This window comes from Azolla caroliniana, unplaced genomic scaffold (assembly GCF_043228905.1).
Source record: "Azolla caroliniana isolate FFs.n. ecotype wild unplaced genomic scaffold, voAzoCaro1.0.p SCAF_3, whole genome shotgun sequence".
NCBI classification, from domain to species: Eukaryota; Viridiplantae; Streptophyta; class Polypodiopsida; order Salviniales; family Salviniaceae; genus Azolla; species Azolla caroliniana.
This window is the reverse complement of record NW_028230438.1, coordinates 23,106,983-23,119,407: the sequence shown is the minus strand read 5'-3', so window position 1 is coordinate 23,119,407 and position 12,425 is coordinate 23,106,983. Positions and strand designations below refer to the sequence as shown.

General features: G+C 39.5%; 1 protein-coding gene across 1 annotated transcript; it reads left to right on the top strand.

Moving 5' to 3' along the window:
- Positions 1 to 9,427: 9,427 nt before the first annotated feature.
- On the top strand, positions 9,428 to 12,001 carry LOC147866678 (protein TORNADO 1-like). The gene has a single exon (XM_087316769.1). The coding sequence runs from the start codon at positions 9,428 to 9,430 to the stop codon at positions 11,999 to 12,001; it is 2,574 nt and encodes an 857-aa protein (XP_087172895.1).
- The last annotated feature ends 424 nt before the right edge of the window (positions 12,002 to 12,425 follow it).

The following is a 12,425-nucleotide window of genomic DNA, read 5'->3' as shown; positions in this document are numbered from 1 at the left end:
ATATATATATAACCCTCACTTCACTAACTTTTGCATGATAATGATGCATGCATGGGCCTTTATATATATTGCCCTCACTTCACTAACTTTTGCATGATAATGATGCATGCATGGGCCTTTATATATGTTGCCCTCACTTCACTAACTTTTGCATGATAATGATGCATGCATGGGCCTTTATATATACTTCATGCCGATGAGAGACGTGGCTTTTCATAAACCACAAAAATTAATTAAAGTCATTTAACAAGAACCTCTTCCTTATCGGTAGCAAGAAAGTGGAGTATGTAATACGACTCGATTATGCTATGACCGGTAGAGAATGGGAGTGGGCGAGAAGAGACATAATGCTGGATTTGGGAGCCTAATCTCTCCTACTTCTGGAAGAAGTTCGGCGAGAGCCTTTAGTCAGTCCAGGGGCATCCGAACATGCAACTACAACAAGAAACCTAAACACATTAAGATTGAATGTTGTACCCTCAAAGACAAGAATGGAAAAGCTCAAAGATCGGAGCAAAAGGGCAAGCGACAGGAAGAGGTTATTTTTGTCGACTCTTCAGCCAAAATTCTATCCGACGACCCAAACATTCAGTTAATTAAGAATTCGGTCAAATCAGAAGTTTTGTACATGAGTGAAGAATTCACAACATGGCTTCTCGACTTGGGTGCGTCATATCATGTGCCCCCTCACCGATCTGAGTTTCAACAATACTCGGCTCGGCATTCTGACTCAGTTCGAGCCAAAAACTCTCAACATTGTGCCATAGTAGGAATCCACACCATAGAACTCAACCTGCCGAGTGGTTCTACTTTGATATAACACAATGTTCGACATGTCCTTGATCCCACAAATGAGACAACTAGATGAAGAAGACATTCGTGTTGGCTTCTCTTCAAGAGGGTGGACACTCCATAGATGGATCGTCCTGCTTGCTTGAGGGCTAAAGGTACATTCATTGTACCCATTGTATGTCACCCTCAAAGAGGGCCACTTATTATTGGTTGATATTCCGGTGTCATCCTTGTGTCATCTTAACAAAGCCAACATCATGCATCTATCGATAACCGGCTATATCCCGAAATTATCCTTCACCTACCACAATTCTACGTGCACTGCTAGTATGGCAAACAAGTTGCAACTTCACATTATGGGGAGTGTCGCATACAGTAATATAATGGACATATTCCCATTACCCCATTAGAAAAACTAGGCTAGGCTATTCTTGTAAATAGCATAAAGGGCAGTTGCCCTAGTTTGATTAGTATATAGCTAACTTTGTAAACTCTTTGTCAGTATGTTGTTGTACTACCTAGTTCTTAATAATACAAGTCGTATTGTATGCCTTTTGGTTTTCTCTCTCTGTGCGTGTTTTTTGTTCAAGCTTCATTGATATTTGTCTTCGTACTTCTTCACGTACACAGAGTGCACAATTGTTCTAGACAAGGTCATCATATTGTCTAATGTTCTAGATGACCATACTCGAACACGAAACAATGTCACTATCCAATCCACCATATCCTTTGCCCGTTCATTGCATTTCCATGACCGATTGTCATGGCCCTATTTTCTCCTCCTAAGCATAACCCTTCACGCATCGTACATGTGCCGCCTTCGTCCCGACCATCTCCTGGGTCATCAAACTTCCTTTACTCGTCCCATGTTTGCCTTCCCAAGGCCCAATCCGAATACCAACGTTGACTAGCCTTAATATTCCATTCTACAAGTGCATACTAACCTCTAGCTCCTTAAGCGACCACACTACATGCTTCCCACGCACACTCACAACATCAACCTTATCATTATAAACATCCAAATCATCTTAAAATTTTCTAGATTATCCTCAATATCCCTAATCTCATCCTTTCCATACACATGCACAACATAAACATTATCATTATACACATCCATAATAATCTTAACATATCCTAGATTATCCTCACTTATACCCTTCTTTTCATTATCCAAACCCATATCATCATTGCCATATTTTTGTAGAGCATCGTCATCATCACAACCCCCTATTTTATTTTTATTATGGAAGTCCTCATGAATGTCACCATTAGATTTTATGAAACCCTTATAGAGTCCATCATGAAGAAAACCAAGGAATACTAAAACACATAATTCCTTATAATCATCATCTCCAGTCTCACTCTTACCCTCGTCCTTTCCCTTAACCTTGTCATAACCATATCCATAGAACACGCTCGCGTTCACAACTAGAGGGATGGTGCATAAATGGAAGGATACGGAATATTCCGTTTGATTTTAGTACATTTTCACATTGATACTAGTATTATACATTCTCGTATATACTATGGAAAAGGTTAAAAATCCACCATTTTTGTGATTTGAAAATACATAAATAAAGGGCAATTTCAAAAATTTACATTCTCAATTTATATCAGGAAATTTATAACCAATGTTATTTTTGAGAAATGATATTCATAAGAATAGAAAGAATGCAAAATACCCGCTTTTATATTACTAGGTTTGTTAGAAGCGGAAGGTAGTTACACTTAACAACCAAAAATACATTCATGATCATTCCTTTATAGAGAATCACTATAGCTAATATATAATGTGGATTCCTCCTCGTCATCCTCGGATGTACCATTCGATGCATAGTCTTCGTAATAAACCAAATGTTGTGACTTTAGATTATGTGCATCAGATCTCATTCGCCTTCAACTCAAGCCACCTTCTAGAGCGGGTAAATTTTCTTTTATTATATCGATTCTTGACTTCCATAAACGTCCAGCTTTTGTAAGCATGAAGTCATCGACAATGATATCCACATCAGAGATGTAAAGGGTTGAAGTGTTACGAATATTTGGCTCCCTCTTCCTATTTCCTCTTTTCTTGGGAATTCCATCATCTCCAGTGTATACTTGCCTGTAAACGCAGTTCTGCTTCTAGCGTTGTACCAATCCACTTTTATAGACTTGATCGTGTTTCCTATATCATGCAGCACCATGTCTAGAATTTTACCGATCCAAAATTGGTGGCCTAGCTCATTGTCCTCAACAGGTGTAGCAATCAACATCCCAGCCTCAATCTCTTGCAAGTTGCCTTGCCACCTAGCTTCCTTCATCTACTTTGATCATCCTTGGTCCCACATAAATGTCTCTTTATTGTGAATGGACCAAACTATCATTAATCGCATTAGTTGCATGATGTGGAGATTTATTTACACTATCGTGTTGTAGAGACTATGTGAATGGCATTTCCAAACTCCAATTATCATCAGATACATAGTTATCAATAATTCCTATATGATCACTAAAAAAAACATCCCAACATGATGTGTCTTGTTGTGCGGCATATTTCTTTGCTGCCTCAATATGCTTCCTTTTTTTCCATTAAGGTTTGGAACCATAATTATTTTTGTTCTTCTACCAACTGAATGTGTAGTTATCGTTTGGTCTCAATTAGCATTTGTTTTGCTCCACAAACTATTGTAGAAGGCATACAAAGTAAGAACTAGCAACCGCCTTCAGGTTCCCATTTTGTCGAAGATTAATATTGCTTTGCGTACAAAAGTGTAGAACTACTTGTATCATTTTTCTTTATTAAGAAAATGTGATTGAAGCTTATATTGTTTAATTGGGTGAGCATTTTAGCATTCCCGTTCCCCCAATCTGATATATATCTCTTAAAGTCATATGTCTCCTTCAAGTGTAACACTTTTGGTCGTGGTGTGTATGCATGACAAATAACATCAAATAGTTTTGGTAATGTGAAAACATCATATCGAGACAATTGTATAGAGAATGTGCTAAACTTCTTATCTATATGATGATGTGTGTGGCCAACCAAAAATAAATTGACCTTCACTTTTCTAAACAATCCTTGGTTCACCAACATACTCAAATATCCGAAGATAGTTGAATTTGTGTTCTGTCTTTCGATATTGTCCAATTGAATGTAGAGAACAAGGGGGAACTATTGGCCCGAAGATATCAAAACCCTTTGAATCATTGTAACAATTAGGTTAGGGTCATTGTGGCCATTCAGGTAAGTAATGAAGACCTCAACTGACTCATTATAACCCAAGCATCCCACCAAGTGCATTTGAACAAGGCACTCATCCTTGATGTCTTTGGGAAGCCCCCACATGTGAGGTAAACACGACTTCTTCTGGTCCATACGATCGATCATTAAGCACATGTATTATTCAAGACTCTTCAAAGACTTATCTCTGTGACGCATTTCCTTTAAAGATTGTACTTGACGATGCTCACTTTAATAACTTCTTACTCATATCCTTTTCCTTTGTTGTCTTCGCACGTTTAGGCATGCTTTTAAGGTTTTCACAAACTAAACAATACCCCATCCGTACGTTCCACGGAATAATAACGTTTGTAAACCATATTGTCCACAATCTTGTGAACTGGTTGTATGTGATGTATTTATCACATGATATCAACATTTCTGATATATGGACATCATATCCTTTTCCTTTGTTGTCTTCGCACGTTTAGGCATGCTTTTAAGGTTTGCACAAATTAAACAATACCCCATCCGTACGTTCCACGGAATAATAACGTTTGTAAACCATATTGTCCACAATCTTGTGAACTGGTTGTATTTGATGTATTTATCACATGATATCAACATTTCTGATATATGGACATCATATCCTTTTCCTTTGTTGTCTTCGCACGTTTAGGCATGCTTTTAAGGTTTGCACAAATTAAACAATACCCCATCCGTACGTTCCACGGAATAATAACGTTTGTAAACCATATTGTCCACAATCTTGTGAACTGGTTGTATGTGATGTATTTATCACATGATATCAACATTTCTGATCTATGGACATCATATACTTTCTGACGTGTGTAATTATCAAAGTGGTGCATCCTAACGGTAGTAGACATTACTACACAATTTACCTTGAAGTAATTTTTCATCCAACCAATAACATGTCTTCCAGTTGCGCCTTTCATACTTGGAACATCTTTACAATGGACAGTAAAATACCCATAGGAAGACGTTGTTGTACTCTACGTAGCCTGATGTTAGTAAGACATAGGTAAATTTTGAATGCAACCTAATTTTTTCATATTTATACTACGTTGTGAATGTGCGTGCGACCTCACATTTTCACATTTTCTCACACTGGACACGCCACATCAGAACACCGTAATAAAATAATACGCCAAGAAGTATGGCAAATTTACACTCGATATAAATGAATCAACCCACAAGAACTGTTCCCATGTAATATGTTGTACTATAAGGAACACTTCATGCAATTCTCTAAGTTAGGTTTTATTACACAACCAAAATATCTAGAGACATTCTTACCAAATGCACTAAAGGTTGCCATTGGACAACTTCGAATATCATCTCACCAACTTCAGGTTGAAAATGATCATAGTAATGGACTCCCGAGAGAGGAAAGGATATGTAGATTTTGTCGCATGGATATAGAGGATGACTATCACTTTACATGCAAGTGTCCAACTTACACCGAGATAATGGAAAAATACTATGAAATACTCGGCCCCTCTCCCACCCTCTCCAAACTATTAGATACTAAAAATACAAAGAAATTAGGTAGATATATCGTAGAGCTAAAAAAACATCGAGAGAATAAGCTACAAAATGTTAACAATAACCTTTCTAATATCACCAACATGTAACAAGTAAATGTTTTCAAGGATAGGGGGAGAGGATCAATGTTGCAATAGCTACGCCACTCGGCCTCTCCCATGCTAAAGCAAAAAACGAAAGAAGAACCAAATGCCCTCAGAGGTGGGGTTTCAAAGGAACTTCACATGGTGTAGATGCAATCCAAAAGCTAAGGGAACGTGAGGTACACCGCCTAGAAGCTATGGTTGAGGTATCAAGCGGCACACCCACATTGAAACCCTTTGACGACTTGGATGGAAATGAAACTAAACCTAGTACAAAGTCATTTCCTTTCTAGAATATGTTACATGATACCATGTTTTGTACAATACTAGAACTCTTTTAGTTTAAGTTCCATTTTATTTTATATTTATTTTCAATGGTTAGGTAAACAACCCTTTCTTGTTTTAAACCAATTGTCTCATGGGCCAATTTGTGTCTTAGGTGTTGTTGATATGATCCAACAGGACATAGTCTTCAAACTGTCTAGGACTCATCAAGGGGCCCATTCCCACTTTCAAATAAGGCATAGTTTGGGTTTTCTCAAGATTGTCCCAACTCTGCTTATGACTCCTTAGGGCTACTCAGGATTGTTCCGACTCTGTTTGTGGTCCCTTACAAATTGGGACCACTTAAGTGCACCACACTTGCGTTGAATTAATATAAGAGAATTTTGTCCCATGTTTAGTCTCCATCGCATGTGCTTGTCTATGTTAAGTATAACCGTGTTTTGGGAAAGTCTAACAATTGCGATAAATGTGGAAGAGAACTTCGAAAACATGTTTCTATAAGAGCATTATGTCAAGTGTTTACTGGTCTCCATTGTGTATGCTTGTCTGTATTAAGTCTAACAATGATGATAAATGTGCAAGAGAACTTAGGAAGCTTGTTTCTATAAGAGCATTATGTCAAGTGCTTAGTCTCCATCGTGTATGGTTGTGTGTATTAAGTCTAACAATGCCAATAAATTTGGAAGAGAACTTACAAAGCATGTGTCTGTAACAACATTATGTCAAGTGTTTAGTCTCCATCGTGTATGGTTGTTGTGTATTATGTCTAACAATGGCGAGAGAATTTAGAAAGCATGTTTCTATAATATTATAGGGGTCCATATACTTAATATCTTATTTACTTTCTATAATCATTTGGGGTTTGTTTCAAAAGTGAACATGGAAAAACACATTGAGCTTGAGAATTTATGATTCCTCCAATAATGAGCGTTGACTTTGAGTTATGAAATCATATAGTTGACTTACAGTTAATTTTGTATTTTTTACTATACAACTCACTTACATCTGCAAGAATATCAGAGCGACAGATAATAAGATCTACAGGGAACCCCTTGCTAGTTGGCATTGCGTAAGTGTACCAAACGTGGCTTTAATATAATATAAGAGCATTTTGTCCCGTGTTTCATCTCCATCGCATGTACTTGTCTATGTTAAGTCTAACTGTGTTTTTGGGATATAACAGTGCCGATAAATATGCACGGAAAGCATGTTTCGATAAGAGCATGGTATCAAAGTGTTTAGACTCCATCATTGCGTATGGTATGGTTAAGTCTAACAATGGCAATAAATGTGCGAGAGAAAGAAAGCATGTTTCGATAATGTTATAGGGGTTCATATACTTAATATTTTTATTTACTTTCTACTTTGGGGTAACCTTTTTTAAAACGTGAAGTTGTCTTCTTTAAGCCTAATGTAATTTGAGCAAATGTATAGATGTCGAAAACTAGGGGGCTTTGAACCACATGGTAATGGTTTTGATCCTTCACTAATTATATATAGCTCATCAGTCACAATTTATTATAACAAATTAATGCCACACTCTAGTTATTCCATTAGTCTTCCACATGGATGCCCGGATTGATTAAGGAAGTGTCAAAGCGAATCACAGCTAATCCGATTGATTACATTACGTTATTTTGCATTTATATCATTCATTATTCGATCCAGAAACAGGATATTATTAACATTAGAAGGAAGAAAGAGAGAAAGACATATTAACATCTTCTGAAGGCCAAATTTGCCCCATGAGACAATTGGTGTACAACAAAATAGGGTATTAGAGAGAGCACATCATCATTGGATTACAAGTTGTGATGAATTATAGGCAGCCATTGACTCTAGAAGAAACCGCATACCACTGTAATGGATGAGGCAATGAGTGGACGACAAATATGGTATAATAATAACAGTAATAGTCTCATATTGGTCTTATAATATAATTGACTGCATTCCGGTTAGACCACACCATTGCCAATGATTGCAAAAGTCCAAATCGATCACAGTCAAAAGGTCCAATCAGTATTAAAAGGTCTTCAACTGGGCAGTATCAAAAGATAGATACAAAGACTTTGGGACTGTATGTATGTATGTATGTCTATCATAGGTTGAAAAAGACATAAGGCATCCTATATAAAACTCACATAATATATGGCGTAATTAATCTATATCTATATAAAGTCTTCTTTGTAAGCTTCAAATTCTCGCTTTACATGTTAGGGCTATTAAACCACAACGTTAATGCGTGTGTGTAGACTTAGTCTCCCCCTCCCTTTTCTATCAATAATTATGTGTTTCAGAGCTCAATCTCCCCCCTTCAATGTGTGTGTGTGTGTGTGTATTAGAAATGATGCATTAACTCCCATGTAATTAATCTATTTTCATAGCTAATCTGATTGATTAGTTTACCTTATTTTGCATCTATAACATATCAATATCGAAGTATATCCGCCAGTGCTCATCATTCCAACTCGTGGTGACCTTTCTTCTGCAGTTTGAAAAAATGGCTAATCATTCAGAATACACATGCCAGGAGGAGCAGATCAAGCTTCCGCCACCTCACCATTACATGAGCAAGCATTGGAACTCTAATTACCTACAGGAAGCTTGTGAGAAATCTAGCACAGCTCTGAATGGTATGAGGAAGTCTAGTCACCAGCTCTCTGATCTAATTGATGCAAGGAAGGTAGAGAACCTCTTCCTCATCGGAAGCAAGAAAGTGGAGTATATAATACGACTCGATTATGGTACGACCGAGAGAGAATGGGAGTGGGGGAGCAGAGACATAATGCTGGATTTGGGAGCGGGGGGATGTCCGAGGCGGCGAAGAGTAGAGTACCTCCGAGACGCCGCCAAATTCAGTGGCGGAGCTGTTCACCTGCTGAATCTGGGCCTCAATGAAGACGAGAAGTCGGCTCTATGTGTGGCTGCTGCTGCTGCAGGCGGTGATGAAGCGGCCGGCCCGAAGAGCCTGCTCATCACCAACTATGGCGACAAGATTTATGATCTTTTGAAAGCACTCCAGAGAAGCATGGGGCTCCACCATCTGTCCCTGCAGCTCTGCCACATGACTGATGAATGCGTGGAGGTGTTGCAGCGATGGTGGGCGTTACTTCCATGGATCCTGCAGTGGAAGCCCAGCTCTTGAAGAACCAGCGCCTATTCATGTTGGGAGACCTTGAGAAAGTTACCGCAACATCCATTCCACTGTTCATATGCGGAGATCCATATGCAGGCAATTTCTTTCTCTAAATACATTAGACTTACCTTACCTAATCTCTCTCTCTCTTTAATTCTGGCTATTATATAGTAACCTAACTTCCATTGTTTTATTGTTTCAGGGAAGACCACCCTCCTATCCAGCATGCATTCCGTCCATGCACGAAAGAGAGATAAGCTGAAATCGTTCCTAACCTGTGGACATGTCAAGCCCAATCGCACACGAGGAATTGAAGTTCGGGCCATCAGAAAAGACGGGATCCGATTGTCTCTGTGGGACATGGCCGGCCAACAGGAATTCCACGCATTCCATGATTGCATGTTTCCAGAGGTAGGAACAACCTCTTATCAAGCTCCCTCCCTGTTCATGTTTGTGTGGAGTCCCATTCATGATGAGAAAAGCAGGAAGGGTAAAATGAAAGGAATCAAGGAATTTGAAGACAACTTCAGGTATTGGCTCAAGTTCCTCGCCTCCAAAAGCCGCCAATCTAATGTCACCCTTAAAGTGATCGTCGTATTAACACGTGCTGATCAAATAGAGCTCCTCTCAGATGCTCTCAAAATCCCAATCAATTCATTCCGATCTGAATTTAAAGAGGTCATTGACATATGCAATACATTTGAGGTGGATGCGAGAAAGAGTGATCAGCGTGTCAAAGCTGTACTAGAATGCATTTTCGAGGAAGCCAAGGAGATGCTCAAAGGTATCCAGGTGTATGACATTTGCACAAAGGTAAGCCAAGATCTATCGAAGCATCTGAAGACGTCAAATAAACGAATCATTCCCTGGTCAACATTCCATGATGTTTGCGTAGCTCGGCATCCCATTCTCATGGATAAAGCCAAACTAAAAACAGTCGCCTTGACCTTAAACGACTCTGGAGCTATCATATATGCAAACAATGTTGAATACATTGTTCTCGATCCCAATTGGTTCTGTAGTCAGATTATGGGAAGTCTCATTTATTTTCCCGACTGTACGTCGTCTAAGAGAACCTTGAAAATCCAAGGATTCACTTCTTGTGCTTTCCTGAAGAAGAAGCTCGAATCCATTACCAACTTGCAAGCTGGAGACGAGCCCGTATTGGTAGATTGGATGAAAGCACTGCATCTATGTTCCAAAGTCTCTAATGTTGACCATGGCATGTCAACACATGATGAGGAACATCTCTTTATACCAACCACATTGTCAGATGTCGAAGAATATGTGGGTTTGGAACAACTCGAATGGAAATTAGCATCCTTTACCGATGATAACGTTGAGTATACATACATGGGTAGAAGGCTAGAGTGTGAGAACAAAGACCTCAACTTTCTTACACCAGGTTTGTTTCCAAGGATTCAGGTCCTCTTTAACAATGCATTTCAAGAGTGTGATGTTAATGTAAAACTTGGAAAAGATTTTATACATATTTGCCAGCCATGTGTGGAGATCATCGTGGTTTTCTGTAATGCAAAAGCAAATAATGTGATCGATGTATTAGCTCGAGCATCGACCAAAAGTCAAGAGGGCATGTCCATGACCTTAGCTTACACAGTGGAGCACGTTATCAACACTCTGATTAAAGTATGTGCCCAACCTAGCGGAATCCAAGGGGTTAGGTTGATTGAAAGTGCTATACGGCCGGACACTTTGTATGACCCATCAATGGCACAAGATAGAGAAGATCAATGTGTAGAAATGAAGTGTTTGAGACGACAGCTAAGAGATCATCTGGAGCATGGCACACCAAGGTTGTGCAATCATGTTTGGAATCAAACAAAGCATAACAGTGTTTCCAAGGAGACTTCTTTAATTGAACTCCTTGGATATGAGAATTACATGAAGATCGTCATGTTGTACCAAGACTGGTTGGGGGATACGAGCAATAAACTATCAGGTACAGAAGTAGTGGGGGAGGAAAAAGTTACTGAATTGAGGGAACGTCAACATCAACATAAAGCCGCAGAGAATGTCTTCAAATCGATGGATTCAAGAAAGATGCTGCACTGTAGAACTGGCAGCATGCTGGTGCTAGGGGATCAAATGTCAGGAGATGGAGTGGAGGTACAATCTAGCAAGGCAATGGCAACGGCAATCACTATTGAGTGGAAGCGCTATCTACAATATATATATCAACAATTTGACTCCCTTCACGCAGGGATAAGCAGGCTGGATGAGAAGATGGATGAGATGAACAGGAAGGTAATTGAGATACACAAAGGAGTCGTTGATCTAAGGAGCGAAGTTGTGAGCAAGATAACGAAGCATATCGACAAGCTATTGAAATTCTCGGTGGAGAACGAATTGCTGGGGTCGAAGCACCTACCGCGGATGGTCTTCCTCACCACTGATGGTGTCGGCAACACAAGGAAGCTGGTGACATCATTGTTGGGGCACCATTATGGGGCTCTGCGGATAGAGCTCGGCTGTGAGTTGGGCGGGGAACGTACGCACCGAGTGGAAGAGCAGCCGGGCATTATCATCGACTGGCAGTCAGAGGAACTGCAGAAAGCCATTCCTTATGTGAATGTGGTCCTCAATGTCTTGACCATAGCTGCTATGGTTGGCATAAACATCTTTGCTCCCTCTGCAGGCAGTTTTCTGCCTAATTTGGTTCCCCAGCTCAGTGTGGGGAAAAACTATCCCTCGCTGCCCACCATTACGGATAAACATCAATTCGAGGCTTCCGAAGATTGGCAGGAGCTATTGTCGGACATATTGAGGGACAAGGGAGGCCTGACCGAGCAGAACATAGCCCAGAAGTTCCTCCTCAAGCGTGCCAACATCAGGAACGCAGACGGGAGTGATCACGTCGCATGGCTATGCGACCAGCACCACAAAGAACACCAATCTGCGTCCTCGGTAGGGTAAGGTAGCCCCAATATTGTCTTGTTTTCCTTATGTTATGTGAGTGAGTAGGCATTATGTACATATTGGACTGTAGTGTCCCCATGGGTTTTTTGGTTTGTTGGCTTCAACTAATTGAAAAAATCATCCTATCGTAAACGTTTATATAATGATATCATTCCTCGATCAATCCATGCATATAACTCACTTGTATCCAAAAATAGGAAGAGCGTTATGCTCGAGATGCACTTTGTATCTATGTTTTGCTTGTGATGTGCTTTGTATTTAAAAATAATGAGAGCATCTTGCTCTTGTGCTTTGTATTTGAAAATAATGAGAGCCATTTGTTCTTGTGATTTATATCTGAAAACAATGAGATCGTTTTGTTCTTGTGATTTGTATCTGAAAATAATGAGAGCGTTTTGCTCTTCTGCTTTGTATCTGAAAG